This window comes from Micrasema longulum, unplaced genomic scaffold (genome assembly GCF_059751315.1).
Source record: "Micrasema longulum isolate JH-2025_06_02 unplaced genomic scaffold, ASM5975131v1 h1tg001733l, whole genome shotgun sequence".
In the NCBI taxonomy this organism is placed as follows: domain Eukaryota; kingdom Metazoa; phylum Arthropoda; class Insecta; order Trichoptera; family Brachycentridae; genus Micrasema; species Micrasema longulum.
The window spans coordinates 240015-261223 of NW_028278911.1; the positions used below are offsets into that span (position 1 = coordinate 240015).

The window sequence follows — 21209 nt, forward strand, 5'->3', positions numbered from 1 at the left end:
TCAGTAGGACTACTCATTCTACAGGTGTCTTTATGCGCATCTTGCGATAGTCGACATGTGCCATTAAATTACCTTGGATCTTATCTACATACAAGTATATTTAAATGAAGAAAGGGGCACATAAAATTTCAATAAATTTAGGCATGAGTTATTTAACCACTACATAGATTTTATTGAGGCGTTGGTAAATTTCTGTCATTCTGCCGCTGAATTTATTCATCATTCTCTTATCTGCACTTAACCCTGCATATGGTACTGCATCAGTACTTCATAGCGATAGAATAATATATTAGAGTGTTAATATTTAAACGTTAGTGATTTTTATCCTATTGAAATGAGTAAGATTTATTAAGATTTAAGAAAATATCAAGGATATTTTTGTTATTGATTTTATAAACGAAACATTTTTGGTTTTTGTCTCGAAAGAAAAAATAGCGATAACAAAAATATGTCACAGAAAATGTAATTATTATTTATGAAACCACAGACAAACTATCAAATGGCTAGATAAACAAGATCATGTAGGCAAATTAAAAAAGTTATTCCATGGCGGCCATGTTGTAAATGCCCAACATGGCGTCCGGTCGCGAGGGGTGTGTGTGTGAAAGTGTTGTGAAAATGTGCTAACAAAAAGAGAAAATTAGTGATGTGTTTTGTGTGGTAGTGAAATGTGTGATTGTTAATGTTGTGCAGTTAAAATAATGGCTCAGGATTTACGGCTTCATTCTCCCGCAGGTGCTGAACCCGTTGTTTATCATTGGCCTCTTACTTCAGGCAATGGCTCGGTATGATATTATACATTTAAAACTGTTGATAGTTATTTCGATATTCCTCAGAGATATGCGACGGTCAGACCATTTTTATCCTTAAGTGGTTTAGAATAATTGTTTCATACATAACTCTGCTGTCAAAAAATACAATGTCGTTATTTCTAATGTCTCGGAATCATCTGAATAATGCTATAGGTACTAAAAAAAATGTTTTAAAATCAGGCTACCTAATCGTTCAGATTCTAGGTGTTCTGGCTATTATATAAATTGTTTACCGCGTGTTATCAACTCGATTATTTGTAAACAGTGACGCAATATTTCCCCCAATAATAATAACCTGCGAAAAGGATATTATTAGACTCAATGCTTTTCTTTTATTTGGTGCGTGATGTTAGTGCTATGAGTTATTGACCTCGTGGCGGTGTCAAGGTGCTCGATGGTCGAACTGAAATCTTGTCAGCTCATACCAGAATTGGACATTTTCATCACAACACATTTAATTTGCATCTAGGTCATGGATCACGTTACTAACTTTATAACGAATAACGACCGATCCTCTCAATGTACCCGTTTCTGTGATCGTTATTCCGCACGTTGGTTTTGAGCTATCGATTTGTGATAACTTAGCCCGAAGAACACATTATTATGAATGTGGATAGGTAGTTAAATTAAAAATTACAATGAAGTTTAAATTACTAAGATAGTTTCTTAGATAGTAGAGTTTCACTTTATTGTTTGACAAGTTGCATGTTTATTTACCTTCTGAAGATAAGGATGTATATTGTTACCCTGCAAATCACTTAAAAATTATCTTTATGATTGTTACCTAATTTAAACAATTAAAATACACACCATCTAATACGAATGGAATTAAAGGCTCAAGTTAATAATATAAATTATCGGCATAATATTATCTGGTACTTCATGTTTTAATAAAAATATATCGTCGTTGCGTCTTGGAAATCGGCTATGTGCAGTCATTTTACTAAATATGTTTTTTACGCCAAAAAACTATTTTTAAACACAATACAAATAATAACGTATCAATTATCATAAACGTACTACAATTATGTATTCCCAAAAAAAAACAATGTTTCCAGGCATTTCTTTTTAAGTCTGCGATGTTTTTTGTTTCTCCTAAACATTTTTTTGAAAAACTTCCGAGGCTCAACAACGACATAATATGCACGTTCAATTATAAAAATACTTTCCTAGCCCATGACAAGATGACTGTTATTGTTATTAGTATTTAACATGTTTTTATTATTCGTATTCTATTAAAAATATCGGCGTAAAATCGAATGTTTTTGTGATTCCTAGATATATTATAAACATTAAAAATATACCAACGAGGTTAGGCGGTTAAAATATCCCCCTATGATCTTGACTTAAAGCTTAGAAATGGGTTTGGCTCCTCATATAATAATACGAATTTGAAAAATACCGTTAGCAGAAGCACAAGGTCACCCTTCCTGTAGAAATAAAGAGTGTTGTAGGTTTTTCACATTTTGCTTGAAATCGAGCGTACGGCACATTTAATTCAATAATAATTTAGGGGTTCTCTGGATTTAATTAATGTACAAATATTAATATGATTTATATCGTACTGTTTTTTTTTCTTCTTAAATTGATTTATTTTGAGAAAATAGCAGCCATTACAAACAATGCAATATTTACAAATCAATCAAAATTATAAAGGCAATTATAGTTGCCTAAATAATCTTGAATACAGTGGCGGTCGGTGACAAAAACTTTGTAGGGTGCAAAAGAAAACTTGAATTATTTATTGAATCGGCATGAACTTTGTGGAATAATATGATCAAATGTATAAAATGTAACTAATATAATATAAAATAAAGTAAAAGCCAAATAATGAAGAGATTAGAAAATCTGGAATACAAAAAAAATCGGAAAAAATAATTCATTCATAATAATTTATTTAAAATTTCCTCACCATTACTTACAATATCCCCATTATATAAACCTCCTCCTATATTAGCTCCTTCCACCCCTGCCAGTACCTAGATTTTTCATTTCTGTATATCTATGTTTAGTTCATAATAACACCTGTAGATGGAAGGGTCTGTACTTTCCGAAACTAGTAATGCTTCAAAATAAACTCAAGTGGTTTTAAAACAAAGTGTTTTATTTAATACGAGGGCCAGTAAAAAACTAATGCCTCCTATTTTTTTCTACCTAAATAAAGTTAGTTAAGTGAAAAAAAAATATTTGGCGCTATTCCTCAAACCTTTTTTCTACAATCTACTGTAGTAGTAACTTTCTGCGTCAACAGGCGGCAGCACTGCAGAAGCGGCAGGCCGGTGACTGCAGTGACTCCACGCAACATTCAGCGAGTCGACGACATAATTCGTAGTGACCGCCGGATAACTACGGATGAATTGTTTCGCATTCTCTCCTTGTGCGATCTGAGCAAACCGTGCGATCGGCAGGGAAAGTTATGGCGACAGTGTTCTGGGATGCAAAGGGTGTGATTATGGTTGATTTTTCGGAGCAGGGATGCACACTTAATTCTGTCCAATACATCACAACCCTTAAAAGGCTTAAATCACGTCTTCTTCTTTTGCACGATACTGCAAGAACACATACCAGTCGTCACACCACTAAAGGGATTGATAAAATTGGATGGGTTTTCTTGCCTCATCCTCCACACAGCCCTGAACTGGCGCCATCAGATTCCGTCTGTTCGGGCCGCTAAAAGAAGCTCATCGTGGGATTCACTTTGAAGATGAGGAGGCGTGAAAACGTCCGTGCGTCAATGGTTTAGGAAGCAGGACCTTGCTTTTTACCGCAATGGAATATATGCCCTTGTTAAAAGATGGACCAAAACTGTGGAAATTGATAGAGATTATATTGAAAAGTGACATATAAATCGTCAATAGTGTGGTTTCAACAAATGTAATTGCATTTTAATTTCTTGACAATCAAAAGGAAAAAAATATAGGAGGCATTAGTTTCTGACCGACCCCCATGCATTTAAAAGAATACTTACCGGACGGCCTTCGTAGTGCAGACAAACCCAAAGTTGTGGGTTCAATCCTCGCCTTGGTCTACGAAATAGAGAGTATTCTTTCTTTGTCTTTTTGTAGAATTGGTTACGTTATTTAATATATATATTATATATACATATTTATGGATACATGTAAAACAAAATTATGATAATAAGCTTATCACAACCTCATTACCAAGCCGCCTTTATGTATATTTCTACTTAAAATTTTCTGTTAATCGCTTGACTTTACTTGTTGGCCAATGGTTCTATCCAAGTTACGACTTCGACAAATACCTGCAAACTTATTTAAAATAATAATAAGCTATTTTTAAATTGAAACGTTGTGTATCCCGGTGGTAGTACACTTTTATCACGCGAGATTTCATGTGGCTGTCCTCAAGGCTCTGTTTTGGGACCACTTCGATGAAATGTATTGTTTGATGATTTTCTCGAACTTCCCCTTCGTCCATCGTTCATGTATGATTCAGGCTTTTGCAGATGATGGATGTATTTTGATAGCCGCCGGTCCCTGGATGGTGATGCAGCTAATTCATGAAATAAAGTAGCCGATTTGGGTATTCGAAACAAAGTTTTGCTCCTCAATAAAGCCAATTTTCACTATTAAAAGGCACAAAGGCGACCTCTCCTGGCTCTTGCTAGAGCATATAGGACATGCTCGACGGATACACTCCCGGTTCTAATGGGCTAGTCCCCTTTGAATCTGGAGGTCCAGCGACGATCCGCAAATTTCCACTTTGAAAAAAAGCGCTCCTCTGTTATTGGTGGCGTCCATCTACGCCCAACCGAAGGAATGTCTCAATCGGATATTTTTTTCTTCTTTAAATGCCCTTCTTGATGCTTAGCAATTGCGATGGGAATCTTCTCCTTTACCTTTCTTTTTTTCTCTTAATTCGTCAGCGCTTAAAATCTTCTTGGGTTATCCACGATTACTGGACTACGCAGTTTTTATCAGGTCATGGTAAATTTAATCAAATATTTGTTTTCAATATTGTTGATTCCCCTTCGTGCGGCTGCGGATATCCTAATTAATCTTCTGAACACATTCTGTGGTCTTGTCCCCTTCCCCCTCTCTATGATTACCGAACGGAGCTTCTCGCTACTATCCGTGGCCCTGTTATAGGTCTTGTCGGATATACAGATCTGGTGGCTTCCAAAAATAATTTCAAGGCTTTTAATAAGTTTTGTAATCATTTCGAATTGATTATGTCCAATCAATTTTACCCTAGTCAGTGAGAATTCACTTCCCTCTTTTCTCAATCCAATGAAGTGCATAGTATGTACTTCTGGATTACCTTCTTTCAGCACAAAGATGCTAAGGCTACCAGATTACAGAGAGCTCCTCCGGCAGCTTTTCTCGTTCGGCAACGAGCAACTTTTCCGTGTATGCGGGCACCACTAGGCACCGCCGAGGAGACTTATGTCCTCGGATGCGGTGTGCGGTATGTGGTGGGCAAGCTGTTAACCGCTTTATTTTTAACTTTAGACACTTGAATTATAATTAAGCAAGGCATTGGACGGCCTGCTGCCTTGATTTCTACTCTTAACAAAATAATTGCGACTTTGTTAATATATTTAGCTGTGAATGCGGTATTGATATTTTTATTTCACAAAAACGCGCTAACATCAATAACATTGAGATAACAAAACGCGATAATTGATCCAAAATTCGGACTTAGTTCAACTAAGCCCTCGATCCACTACAAGAAAGAAAAGATAATAATGACAATTAAACATCACTCCAAGATGTGAAGAATTCACGTCTTCCTTACTCTTTTATTCTATGTATCATATTATACGGTGATCTTCGTGGTGTTATAGCTAAGATACTTGACCCACGGACGGAAGGTTCCGGGTTCGATTCTCGATGAGAACACAAAAATTAATGTGATTTTTCTCAAGCCTGGGCGTTCTGTGCTGTAATTTACCACTGTAATTCGACCCCCAGGCCTGTTGTGGTGCAAAAATAAATAAAAACGAGGTAAGTGACGTTGACCTTGTGATTTGCGTACGAATATGTCACGTATAAACATTCGGAACAATTCGTTATCCCTAAAGAAGGTTCGGGTAAGGTCTTTAAGTGGTGCATTATTGCTCCAGATAATCTTAATATCTCATATAATGTGATATCTCACTGATACGTTTTGTTTCACCGTTTAGGCTAGTTTACGCTTCTCTATATTCCACAAGAAACGAAATTTCTGGGAGAGCAAGGTTTTTACTGCACCTCTTCCATGTCATGTTTGTACGATCGGTGCGGTACTGCGGTAGGATTGTAGGAATGCGGGCGGAGGAGTACTCGAAATTATTGTGTGTGAAAAAGATAAGGTGATAAACAATCAAGCGCAGATTTTTTACTATCTTATAAGAAAAAATATTGGAAGTGCGTTACGCTTCTTGCTCCTTAGCATAAACCGTCCCTGCTTGAATACTGTGCCCGAAAAAGCACATCTGTGTAGGCCTATTCCTTATCACTTCATTTGCAAAGAAAATAAAATGATAATGTATGAAAATAAAAATGAAGTTTTTCGTTAACTACCGTTTTTTTTCTAAATATCTTATTGCCAGCGGATTCACGCTAGCGACTCTCGATTAAATTGTATAAGTTAAGTCTAGTTTAAGGTCATACAACTTATTATTAACCTCTTTTTAGTGCCAATCCCTTTCTTAGCCTATCGATTGGCTATAAAAAATGTATACTTTAAAATAAATTAAAATAATTACCCACATAAATAAATATCTTTACTGTACTTGCATAGTATAAATGTTAATTTATAACATAAAAGAACTATCAAAATGGATAAAAATGTTTTTTGAAGTGAATAATATTTATGATAAAAATAACTGAAAAAGAAAAGTATTTACTGTCTAAGAACGGGGAAACTAATCCTAGTTATGTGTTTTAGATCAGCGTTTTCCAATTGTTTTTTTTTTTACTATGGAACCCTAATTGATTGAATTTTTTTAACGGAACCCCATCTCGGCAGCAAAAAAATAAATATGTTCTTTTTGAGACCCATGACACCTTATTGTTTGCATGTTGTAATTTTCGACTTGAAAATAAAGACTGTTTTAAATTAAAAATCTTAACTGCACGTATTTAATGTGAAGAATTAAATTTATTCACAGTTTTACTTATAATACGCCATAAATTTCGGAACTCCTGTGACCCCTCCACGGAACCCCAGTGTTCCGCGGAACACCATCAAGGAACCGCTGTTTTCGATGACTCACCAGCAAAAAATGTATACCCACTACGCTTTAACCCTTCCCTTACTGTGCCAAAACATCCGCGCGTTACGGTGCTGTGTAGTCATTACACATGCAAAAAAATAGTGATTTTGAATCTAAAAAAATAAATGTTCATAGGTAATGGCTTAATTGTTTTTAGTTGAAGTCAAAAGTAATAATATGTTTTAATCTAAATGCTAAAATTATGAAAAAAACCATGAGCTCCTGCTCGCAACGCGAACCAGAGAACCGCCCCCGACAAAATTCGGAGAGCTACTAATTGGCGTCTGAATAAGTATTGAAAACTTTGCTGCTCGCGCGTGTAACGCGTGAAATTGTCTCTCTCGCTCCCAAATATATATGTAGTTTTAAGAGAGATACGTAAATAGTGTATGAGACAATTGTACATTCGGTTCTCTTTTACGTCATACGCCGCGGTATGCGACACATAAGTAAACCTTCTATAGAATTAGTGATTTATCTGCGATTTATGTTCCTAATAAGTATAAATTATTTATTAAAAAAAAAAAAAAAAACGGTATGTAAATGTATAACGGAGATACCGAAAATCTTAACCCATAATTCATTATGTTTGCAGAGATATTAAAGTTATTAGATGCAATGTGTACTAGCTACACATCACCGGGAAGGGAGGGTTAAACCTATCATATATACATATAACAAAATGTAAATTGCCGCAATTAATATGTAACCAGATATAAAAAAATATATAAACATCACAAGTAAATTTTTTTTTGAGGATATTAGTTAACCATTTGACTATTAAGTGGCATTTTGAAAACTACTGTACATGCTTATCAAAACTTTCACCTGCTCGAACTCCTTAAGGTCGCAGGAGTACTGGCGAGGGTGGGTGCTCAGTTTTGTATTTAAATATACTTTGGCAGAGATGGAGAACTTTTTTGAGAGGAGAATATGTAGGTCTGACTGAGCATTTGCAGGGCTTATATTTCCCCAATCACCCGAATATTTCCATTTTCAGACCATTTCCTAAAAGTAGTACTTAAATAACTTGTGCTGGAAAAATGGGAATCGAGTTGTGGTGAGTAGGAATTGAACTTCGTACCATTGATCTGTAAGTCCACAACCCGGTTTTATTTACAACATTATTTCCAATTTTTAAGACGTTCTCACTAGATTCCGAGGAGGACTATATGGGGATTTTTTTTTTCCATTTTTCACATGTCGCTCATTCTTTTTGACATTAGAAATGTAAATGAAAACTGAAAGTTACTGTAATCTTGTAATACAACTTCAATAATCCGCATGATCATATATGTAGATAAATAAACTTATTAACGAATATAAATATACTTACGTAAACCAATGTGTATTTTTTGTTAGTATGTACATACTATTGTCGACTGTTTATGAAATTTCATTATGTCCTGTTGTATGTGTCACAAATTAACCATTAAAAAATTTATTTGTTTCAGGATAAACATGACGGTGCCTTAGAAATTGTGGAAACAATTAGGTGAGTATTTTTCTAAAGACATACCACTTTCACTAAGTTTTAATTTTGTAACACTCGTTGACTCATGTTTCCCCCGAAACTATTGTAGTGTTCTTAAAATATAATGAAAGTTAGTAATTTAATTATTTACTTGTTTATTTACGGACATTGTCCATTTATACTATTCATAGGGTATCAATTTTACAATATAAAAACAGTTAAAAACATGAAAAAATAAGAAAGAAGCATTGGCAAAGCTAAGGGACATCAACACAAGATATGGACTATTTATTTAGTGCTCGTTTAAATCGTGTTGCTAAAAGCTGTTTCTCTATTATTTTCCCATTTTCTATTTATCTGACCTCGGAGTAAAAGCGTGGTTCAATTAAAAATATAAATAAACAGTTGCGAAAAGTAGGGTAGTAGTGGTTTGATACTACAAAATTTTGATGACAACATTCGTATCATTATGGCATAAATGTGAACCACGAGTGGGCGAGGGAGGTGGCGGCAGCTCGCGTGTTTCTGGTCTTGTAATGGAAGAGGTCGTAGGCTAGTACCAGTAGGTACAGAGTACTCTTGTTAGGCACTGATACTGAGCGCCGCACATACGAGTATTTGTATAGAAAACCCGGTCGCAATTATTTAATGCATTTTTTGGCAATTAAATCATATAAAATACTATATTTAATGATAGTTCTATAAGAGAAAGTACAAATCACTTTAGTAAACTTCCATTTTTCTAATTTTTAAAGATTTTTCATGTAAAATTGGGGAATAGTGTCAAATGATATTAAAAAACTACCTTCAATCCGACTGAATCTGTTCATTGTCATCTTCTTCTACACTTTCGAGATCTTCTGGAGAGGTAAGGGAGGTGAACTTGCATTCATTAGATTTACTGCCTCTTCGAAAATGGCTTAGTTTTTACTGCCGCCGTGGTTTCAACTTGATAAATATGGGTCTGAACTTAAAAGCAGTTTATTCAATACATCTCTGTTACAATCGACTTGTGAAAACTTTCGTGCAAATTTTAGTCTGTATTGTCGGAAATGCTAGTTTCGGGCTTTAGTTGCCTCTTGCGATAACTGGCTGATCGGTAAGATTACATGCAATATGAATTTGGGGCCATGCATCAAAATTTTGTGTGTAGTTGGTGACATGGGATGCCAACCATACAAATATGTGTACATTTTTGCTGTTTTCGTTGTAAAAACATCAAATTTGTTAGCATCATCGCAGTAACCGCTCGAAATCACTTCTAAGATAACTTTAAATTGTATGGTTAAATCTAAATTAATGTTAGTGATTCGTGAAGAGTATTCTGGGTTGGCAAAAACTCTTCTCGATGTGTTGCCTTCATTGGTATTCCCAAATCCCAACTTGAGAATATCATCCATCGCTTAGCTCTTTAAATGCTTTAAATTGCCGTCCCGATTTCTGTATGGGTTCTGCTGACCGGTCAGGCAGTTCAATAAAATATGTCCGCAATTGTTCAATATATGCAAAAAAATGGTCCTCTTTGAAGCTAGAGGCTGTTTTTTTAATTGGCACTTAAAGCACCTAAAAGTAAGACTTCAAACATTTTTTTCGTCATCTGGACATTAAGTCTATTCTATTAATTTATCTTCCAAAGACGAAAAATTTTCAACAATTTTTTTCCCTTTAAATTCTTTAAGGGTGTCCAACAATTCATTATTAGTAAAAATTTTAACAGTTTTTGAAGAAGCTGCAGGAAAAATAATAAAAACGACTTGTTTGAGAAAATAAACCCTTTTTACGGATTAACTTTGGAGTCCTAAAGAACAAAATGTCGGATGTGGGCGGAAGATTTTATTATGGAATATAGTTGTCAATAATCTGAATTTTATTTCTATAAATAAGATATAGTTGGACAATATTAGACATATAAACAAAAACACCAATCTCATTTTATAAATAATTTCAATATCCAAATAGGACTTCATAAACCTAGATCGTAAGTATACTAAATAAGCAGAAAATAAATAAAAAAACATTTCTTTAAATAAAGTACATACTTTTATATCCCGTGTTAAAAAAGTTTTTAAAAAAAACTCAATTTTACTAGCACAAAAAAAGAGAAACTTGTCCGTAAAATAAAAGCGCCTAGAATTAAAACGTGTGCCTCCGATTACGCTTGGATTTCAACTTACTCCTGGACAAGGGACAAGAGTAGGGGAATTTGTTGACTGCCGTTAGACGAACCAGCTACTTAGCTTGAAGAACAATAGGTTTAACGAGGTTTTTGACGAACTTTCTTATTATCTGCTGTGACCGGTTTTTTTGACTAAATACTCGTTAGTGCGCCGTCAGCGTCAGTTGCCAGTACCGGAGTCGGAGTACCTGTGTACTGGTACCGCGCTGGCGGCTGGCCTCATTACTGGACGTGGATTGTGGATACTGGAGTTGCGTCACGCCGACTGTTCCGAGCAGGCACTGAGTGCCTCTCTTCTGTCTTTTATTCGACTCTATGGAAAATAACAAACAATGCAAACTAATGACTCGAGCTTAGGCAAGGAGAAACTTGCATAGACGTGTTCAGTGTGCGCTACCTGCCCTGCTAAATTATACGTATAAACTTTCGATTTAATTAGGTATATATTCCCAAAAAACTTTAGTTTAATGCGTAAATAGAACTTACGTAATTCACTGTTTTTACACTTCCGAAAATAACGGTTTTAAGGAGCTTTGATTTTTTTTTTTTTAAACAGTACTTTTTGTTTTGAAAACAATGCAGTATCATTTTTATGTAGAACGCGGTTATTTAGTCATATAAATTCTCGATACCGGAAAGATCTCATCAGGGCTGGTATTATGAACGCGTTATAGCGCGTATTTACGTATTAAATACGCGCCGTAACGCTTTAAAAATGCGTTCATAATACCAGTCCAGAAATTGCATCAATTAAAAAATCAGCTTTGGTGGTGACATTTTAAAATGAGGTAAATTAGTGATAAATACTATCAACTATCTAAGCTTCAAATTTTGTTTCTTAACTTGTTAAAAAAAATCTTGCCGAAGTAGGTAGTACATCGAAGTTAATTCGCTACCCTCTATCACTCTGTCATCCAATAATGCAACAAACTAAATTATTGAATAAACCAGAAATAGTTTATTCTATGAATCCCGGTGACGTCGATTTATTTGTCATCTGCACGTTTTATCTGGAGTTCCAAACACTGAACAGTTTATTTTTCTACCTACTTTATACGAGTACTCTGAAATAATGAAAAAGAACGTAATCATAATGAGTAATTTATTAGTAATTATCAAGTTTGTTACCTGCGAACCTAGATAAGGTACCGCAGGTAGTAGGTACTTTTGGCAACTTGTATTGTCTCGAAACATAGCGAATCGGAGTGCTCGCCGCTTGATTCATGGAGTAATCAGCAATTTAAAATGCTAAGGTCGCCAGTTCATTGCCCTCGTCTACATTTTATTTTCATTCTGTAAGTCGCTGACTTCGTTCATATTATAATGTGTGTATGGCGTTATGGACTGTGGACCAATCCAGTTTGTTTACATGAATCTTTTTTTGCGACTAGCAATGCTATTTTTTTTGTGTGGGGATAGATTATGTGTATACACTAGACGATTATTTTTTTTAATGATGTTATGTTTAATTTTTTATTCAACTTGATTTGGGCGTAAGTATAGCCTGTGAGCTCGCCAATACATGACAGATGACACTAACATAACCATAGAAAAACATAGCAGTTGAGCTCTCAGAAGTAAAGCAACGTGAATGCAGCAATGCTTGAACTACATGTCAATAATATTCTAATAATAAATAATATTATTTGGCCATACGGAACTTTAAAGCACACCTTGGTTTAATTACTAATAGTATTTTATCGGTTAGGTAGGTGTATTTAAAAAAATGTTGCGTACCTGAAAAAAGCACAAATAATTATGTTTTTGTAAATGATGTCAGTAGCGACACTCAGAGAGTGGCTTTGTGACGTTTTGACATTTTTTATAAGAAATTCATGGCGTAGCCGAAATACTGTTATAAAAACGAGGATGTTTTTGTTGATTGACGTTAGCAGGCGCTACCCAGGGGCGACTTTGTGACGTGAGAAATTATTTAAAAAAGGAGATTTATGGCGTAGCCGAAATATTGTAATTAAAACGAGGATGTTTTTGTTGATTGACGTTAGCAGGCGCTACCCAGGGGCGACTTCATGACGTGATGAAATTATTAATTTAAATATTTTTTTTCATTTTACATAGCGTAGCCGAGATAAGAAATTGCGTGGTGTTTCGAAATTTAACCGTGTAGGTAGCCGCCTAGTTACAATATTATTTTTGTATTTGTATAACTCCTGTTTTATAATGTTTATGTATTTATCGCTATAAGAATTAAACTAAAGATAGTTTTTACTTTTAATCGCTATCCGTTTTTTAAATTATGTTTGTAACACTCAGTAATATTTATTTTTCAAGTATTCAATGTTATTTTTGCATTTTAATTAATATTGTTAATATAAAGCGTATTTTTATTTATTCGAATTTACTAGACTGTTTTTATTACAAAAAATAAAAATGCAAATGTCTCTATGTATTTTTCTGTTATAAACAATCTATTAAAATAATACACATCAAATTTCCATTGTCTGTTGATTTTATTTGCAATCTTCTTTTTTTTCGATGGTTAAAACTCTAGGAAATTCAAAGACAATAAAATTTTTACTGTCATATATTGGCGAGCTCACACGCTATACATAGCCCTTGATTTGTAATATTTGTTATGATAGTTTTTTTGATGTAAAAAAATAATAATTATGTAAAGATTCAGCAAATGCCCTACAACCTACAAACATTCACTAAGTTTTATTTACACTACAGGTCAAATTATTTTCCACGATAAGTCGATAGAATATTAATCTGTTCAGGGAATAAGAAAACATATTCCACACTAGTTTCAAAGTTGGTATGCTAGAATACAGAAAGAAAAAAAAAACATAATTTTGTGATTCTTTGTTTTTATTGGTACTTATTAAAACAAAATATTTTTCACACAAAGTGACTTTATTATGTTGTGTCGGCGAAAATACATTAAGTCTTAACAACACTATTATTTGGTAAAAAATATTGTAAAATAAACGTTATTTATGAAAACTTTTTTTAATGTAGTTGATTTATCAATGCAGCATTTCTTATGATTGGCTTTATAACGTATATTTATAATATTGTTTGTATTAAAATATTTATTTTTTAAGTAAGTAAATATTTGAATATCTCTAAACTAGTAATTTTGACGTAATGCTTTTTCGCAGAATGCCTACGGTATTTTATTTATAAATTGGTCTAGTATTTGTCTCCAAACGTTTTAAGATCTCAGAACATTGTAATATTATTATGTTGTTTACATTCAAAGAGATAAATAAAATCAAAACTTTAATCAAACAAAAAGTTATTAAAAATATCTTATAAAGAATGTTGACGGCATACATGGTAGTCTTGTTATATTATTATTAATACATGCTTTATACTTAAATATTTTTTCTTGTTCATTGCAACATTTACATACGCCAGTGCCAACTTGATTAGATTGTTTTTTTCTTCTTTTTACTGTTAGTTGAGTTGAGAAAAATGAAGTGGGTGTTAAATAACAATATACTGATGGTGTTTTTGTGTGTGCAGATGGGCTTGCGAGGACCTGCCAGAGATGAAGTCTGCGCTGGAGAATAACATCCTCAGCGACTTCAATCCCCGCTCCTACGAGAGTATGAAGGCTGTGTGCGACCGTTTCAACAGGGCTATCGATAGCGTCGTTTCACTGGTAAATATCCTTACATTACTTTATACTTGCACTTATCATTCAACCACCGACAGTGCCTCAACCACAGACTAGAAGAACTTTATCTTTTACTTCATAATTTATTTAAACTGAATAGTGTAATGTAACAATATCTCGATTGGTGTCGTTCTGAATAATATGTGCAAAGTACCATTTAGACGAGAATGAAAGGAAGTGGAAGGTACCTGGTATCTAATGTTCCGAGTTCGCTGTCTCGAGAGTTTTATGAATTGATTGTGTTTTGCGAGTTGACATTGACGGTAACTCCCGCCGCCGGAGCTACGCGTGGGGCGATCTATTTGGGTCTGAACGTTGCGTGCGCGACTGGCCCTCCCCCTCCTCTCCCCTCCAACGTCAGACCGAGCCCCGCTAGGGCAGAATCCTTTTGGGAGATTATCGATTTCCGTCTCCACAGCATGGCGCCTCCCGCACTCTCGCCTCGTGCACCTTGCCCTTCCCGTGACACGCGTTCGTAGGTCGTCGACCGCATTCACCGTGATTCCCATTAACCCATATACGCGTACTAAATGAGTGACTCATTACTAGTGTGGACTTCTATCGCTGGTTCCTCATTCCCCCACGAGACAAGGACATCGGTATCATACTTCTACAATACAATAATACTTAGTCGATACTTTCTATGTGCTTTTATCCCAATTAATTAGTATTCGAGATAAGAAATGAGTAATTTGCTTTAAGGTATTTATTAAAATCATGTCCGCATCTTGGCTATTGGTTAATTCTTTGCCTATAGGGCTTTCGATCTCTGTATACCGAGATCCCGTTATACCGGGATCCCGCATGATTTTCTAATCCCGCTAGGAGCGAGATTGTGTGTGCGAGATCAGCATCGAATCGTCCTGCACCAAACCTTTAGTGACGATGAAATATGCATGTTGCCACCCAATAGTCTCCTCCGAAAACTGCAGACATAAACTGATGTTTCCTCACCTATTTTTACAATTCGTGTGATTGACTGTGACAGGAAAACCCTAAAATGTTCTCTTACTGAATTTCTAACTGTTCAGAGTCGAATGTTAGAGTTATCAACAGGTAGGTCTCTAGTTTTTCACGCCCCGACTGCGACTGACGGGTGTTTCGATTGTGGGTCGATTTATTGATTTTAACCGCTTATGTTACTAATGTCAGTTATTGACAATGCACAATATTTCACAGCACAAAAGTTGCCGATGTTTAAAAAAAACCCCCGAAGCATACATCTAGCTAATAGCATTCGTCTGTGAAAAATTGGGCGTAGGTACTTAAAATATTTATGATTTTTTTCTTAATAAGACTTAATACCTGTAAACATGCAATTGTTTGATTTAGCGCATATAAATGCACGGAACAATACTGTAATATCAAAAGGTACCTAACTCCAAAAACACTTTTTTTTGGCAGGTTGGTACTTTATTTAGAAAAAAAACTATTTTACACGGTAGTTATGATTATAACAGTATAAAATTAATTATAATGTGGGTAGGAAGTAAATTGGAAGGTTCTAAAGCCAAAGCATGATTTAAATGACACTTGCACATGTAAGTCGATTAACATTCAATAATAGACGTTAGTACGTTTTAAAACCAAAAGATGTATTTTGAAACAAAACAAATTTGGATTTAAGTACGTTTTGAAACTAATGCTGATTTTTGACACTGAATAAATAACTACAGATTTGAATATAATTCGATTTTTTTATTTAATCGTAGCAATGATCTCGGAGAACACGTTTGTATCAAAATATACAAAAAATGTGGTTAGATCCTTTTTTTTATTGAAGTACTCAAATGTATTCTCGTATATGTAATATCTCGCTCACTTTGTGTGGGACTGAGAACCAGGAACAATGCGGCGAGTGAATCTATTTTAGTGCTAGAAATGTGCGATTATTGGTTATGGTTAGAGATGCAAGGCGGTAAAATTACCGCGGATTTTACGGGAATTTTACCAGATTTTGGTAAAATTCCGCATTTTACGGTAATTTTCGGTAAGAAACGAATATGACGTACTGATTTTTATTTTTCGAAGATTTAACAAATACTAGTAGCTTTGTTTTAGGACTCGTTACATGACAGTGAAAACCAAGTTTAGATCCATCGGGTGGTTTTCGAGATTTATTATAAGTATGGGACGCTCAAGGTCACTTGGTATGTACATTTTTCACTTTTTTTTTATAAAAAAGGTTTTTATGTTTTAAAACTCAACAGTATTGGTGGACATTGGGTCCTTAGTAAATCCTTAAGTTTTTGACCTTAAACGACCACCGCTCTTGCCGGAATTTTGAAAAAAAATATGTTTTTTTGCTTATAATTATGTCTATAGATCTTATAAAAAATATGAAAGTCGGAGAAAGTAAAATTTTCTTAAAAATCGTTATATTTTTTTCTTCGGACCAATGTTTTCCAAGATAACAATGGTTTATCAAAATAGCGGAAAAGTGATATTTGCACTAACTTTGTACAAATTATTTGATAGTTAACCTACCAAAAGTCATCATCATCATTCCATGTCCGCTACCTAGTTGGAGCATATGGTGTTCACAAAGATCCTCCGGGCATGTCGGTCGGATGCCAGCTCCTGTGCATCCTCAAAAGTCAGGTTCGCATCTCGTAGTTGTGACATGAACTGCCAACTTAATTAGCGGTGGAGGTCTAAGACGCCGAGAACTTGATGCCTTGTTAAGCAGGCTAACCTGAAGTAGCATTATGTAATATAAAAATATTTTTATAATATAATGTACACTGTTTGAAGTATTTGTAATACTTACGACCTGTAAATTTGTAAATTTCGATTCTTTTGTCAGCACACGCGAATGCGAGCAAAAAACTCTTCTTAAAAAAACACCGGCGGAACTTTTTTTTTAGATGTACTCGAAGTATTAAAAAAGTAACGATGACATAGATGATAGATTAAAAATTAGAGTTTGCTATTCGCTACATTATACCATCTATCTTTTTTATTTAATAAGGATGGTATGTGACGCAAATCAACTCTGTTCAAGACTTATTAATATAACCAGCACCCATATGCACATGGTAATAAATGTAACATATATAATATAAATATATTTTGAAATCTAAATGGGAAAATAACATAACGAAAACTGATTTTAAGCGATATTTTTTAAGGTATAGTTCAAGGTCACAAACTTACGATCTTACTTTTAGGTCTAACGATTATTTATCTTTAGCGTAATACTGATCACATTACGTTACCGTAACAAACGATCGAGATATGCTGCAGTTTGTTTAATAATGTAGTGACCTATGTGTCACTGGGTGCGGATAAGGGTTTGACCATGATGATTAAGGACCACTTAGTCGACCAACACTTCCAATATTGAAAATCTAAACTTTTTCACATCAAAACAGCTTTTTTATGTATAAGCTATGTTTGTGGCCGCCACTGCACCGCTGTCATAATATTATATATTTTTCGAGGGAATCGATTTTATGACACAAAATGTCATCAAAATATAACCGTAAAACAGTTAATAACTTTTTTTAAAAGTAGAAAAAACTGGTTAAAAAATTTTTGTTCTCAATTTATAAAAATGACGCCATCTTAATGTCGGTAAACAGTTTTTACAATTAAACTTAAAACTGTGCATCTAGTTTAGATAAACTATGTAAAAAAACAAATAAAAATTCTCCATGTTCCACGGTAAAATTACCGTCATTTGCCAAAATTTTCGTAAAATTACGGGTATTTTGGTAAAATTACGTAATTTTACATCCATTCTAATAAAAGTATTGAAAATTGCAAATATACAGGTGGTAGGTATTACAAATAATTCAAACAGTGAATATTATAGTATAAAAATAATTTTATATTACACAATGCTACTTTAGGTTCGTCTGCTTTACAAAGCATCAGTTTCTCGACGTTTTTGTCGCCGCGGACCGGTCAACGTTGCATAATTTTACCGCGGCCCACTGGGGGGGGGGGTATATTTAATATTTGTACAATATATAATTTTAACAATTACAACTGTGGTACATAAGTTATAGTGACAAATAATAGTAGAGAAAACACAAGGTTTGTGGGAAAAATTAAGAAAAAATATAGAATAACAATGAAGGATTATTAAGTTTCCAATAATTTTTAAATTTTCTTTTGGATTCTTCGGTATTTTCAATATTTTTAAGGTTCAACGGAAGGTTTAAAGTATTTTTTTCCAAGAAAGAGAAAAGTATTTTGAGAATGCTCAGGGTTTAATATCGGGGTTTTAATGTTATTTTGATATCTTGCAGATATATTAACTTGAACGTTATTTATCTATTTTATTTAAAAGTTTTGATGTAGAAGTTTTATGTGTTTTGATTTAATGCTAAATAAATAAGAACCCTGAGCTTGCTTCATTGAAACGAGATGGTTCCATCTGGGGGTAATAGGAGATTGTGACACCCGATATGTCCAGTTTATTTCTTTGTTTTGGTTGCTGTCTGCAGAAAACCCCGCTTCATATAGATAGGACGTAGAAAATGACAATAGGGATTAATTTTCAGTTATTACAGCACCATGTTAAATTTTATCGGTATGTTCGATTTTTCAAGAGTAATTTTGACTTTTAAGCAGGCCCTTGCGCGGCCCGGGGGTTGGGGACCACTGTCCTAGAAGACCGCTGCTAATTTAGTCGGTAGTTCATGTCAGAACCACGAGTTGCAAACCTGACTTGTGAACACCATGTGCCCCAACTAGGCAGAGGACATGGAATGATGACGATGATAATGACTGTCGGTTGGTCAACAATCAAATAATTGGTAAAAAGTTAGTGTTAATACCACTTTTCCGCTATTTTGATAAAAATGAATTTGATGTTCAAACGTGTATCTTGCAAAGTATTGGTCCTACGAAAAACCACCAGGGCCCGGTAAAATTAGGGTGGATAGATATTCATTATATACTTTTGTAGTTAAAATTTACTCAGCGGCTCCTCTCACGTTTGAATCCTGCCAAACGAAATCGAGTGGAGATTAGTTGGCATTATGGTGTAGATACTGGTCATCGCTTTTCCCTAGCATTAAATAACTGAATATATATTTTTTTAAACATTTCAATACAATAAATATCGATACACCCTATGTTAATCAGTGGGCTCGTAGTTTGCACGTGTACTCCAGTCTTCGTGAATGTACTTTAGTTTTGTACGCCTGTCTCCTTTGGTTATTTCTTTTATGGCGAATAATATCGGTACGGGTACTCCCGTCCTGATACTGGTTCCTAAAAATAGTGAATTTCCTGCCACGATATAGTGATGCAGCTAATTAGAAAATCTCCATTTTATTAAATGTGAATGTTAACTACATAAATAATATTTTTTTTAATCCTTGCGAATTCCTTAAAACCATTAATTGTATCCTCAGATTATAGTCCATTGTAAACAGGTGTTCATTAAACCTTGTCACATCCGAAACCACGATGATCAGTATAAGCGAGAAGACATATTGGCACTTGAAAAGAAATTTTCAGAACGAATAAAATTTAAAATAATATAATATCAGAAAATGCAAATGGTCTCTGACGTCTGCAAGGATGAAACAAGGAGGGGGGGGGGGGGGAAGTCTGATACGCCAAAATGCGCGGCCGCGCTCCCCTCGCTTCTCTGCAGAAGTAAGCAACCATTTGTTTTGTTTAATATATATATATTTTAAATTTTCTTTGTTCTAAATATTTTTTTAAATATGCTCTTATGTCTTCTTGCCCATACTGATCATCGTGGTTTCGGATGTGACAGGGTTTAAAGAACACCTGTATATTAAATTTCATTAACGTGTAAAGGGAAAATCGAGAAGGATTTTGTTAAAGAGTGAGGTCGATTTTTACATGTATCGTCCCAATCTACGCGGCACGGTAAAATTGGGTGGGGTGGATCATTATTTATAATTAACTTTTTATTTATTTAGTTTCTATTTTACTTTATTATTATTACTCATAGGTTAAAAAAATGCGAAAGGAAATGTAGTGTTCTGGTTAGTGCGTTTACCTGCCATTAAATATAAATACAATAATTATAGTACGATAAAAATAAATTCACCCCATGTTATTTTATCGTGCCGGGTGGTTATTTACTGTGGTGTGAAAACGGCCGAACTCGGCTTTGGGATGTATTCAGCTCTAAGCTTCGATTCAGTTTGTTTTTCATTCACCGCAGTTGTATTAAACCCCTCCCCCACCCACCCACCCATTTAATATTGATTACGTCTTCATTGTAGGTAGATCGCCTTTCCTTGGATTGGATTTTCTTTATATTTTCTTTTTTACGTATTGCTTGTAACGACAGCATTTATGCGTTATGCGACACATCACGTGCATCGCTATTTGCTTGTACAATAGTATCAGTGACACTTAAGTTTTATGCGAGCGCCTGCACACCATATTAGTGGTCATCCATATATTACAATTATTTTGTTAGAGGTAGCTAACGTTTTCTTTTCCAATTCGGCTTTATTTTCGATTTAAATTCATCACCAAGTATTTATTTTATTACGCACTACTTATATTCGATAATTATTTTTTTGCCTGCTGTGCAGATACGCCATATTTGGTTTTATTTGATTTTTTGTACATGCAATATCGTAGGTTTATTTCTATAACCAGGCTGGCTTATTTCTGAAAAGCAATAATGTCTAGGAATTGTAAGGAATTGGAATTGTGTAGGAATTGTAAGATTTATGATGCGAATGTGTCTGGTTGTAGAAGTCGAGGAAGGCCGAGAAAGACATGTCATGATTTAGTACAACAAATTCTTGAAAGTGGTCATGTGAAAAGTCGGAATAATCGACGTGCGTGCATGAGAAGATGTATGAATGTGAAGGAAGCAAAGAAAGTGTGCCAGGACAGAGTGGTGTGGCGTTCTATCCTCTCTGCCTACCCCT

The 21209-nt window shown here is 34.6% G+C and overlaps 1 protein-coding gene across 1 annotated transcript in view; it reads left to right on the forward strand.

Annotated features, from left to right (window-relative positions):
- The first annotated feature begins 555 nt into the window (after positions 1-555).
- gpp (DOT1 like histone lysine methyltransferase grappa) overlaps positions 556-21209 on the forward strand; it is a 75898-nt gene continuing 55244 nt past the window's right edge. Inside the window, exons 1-3 of the mRNA XM_088237510.1 lie at positions 556-785; positions 8487-8527; positions 14175-14313. Coding sequence (XP_088093636.1) covers positions 702-785; positions 8487-8527; positions 14175-14313 — 264 coding nt within the window. The 5' untranslated portion in view covers positions 556-701. The remainder of the gene's footprint in view (positions 786-8486; positions 8528-14174; positions 14314-21209) is intronic.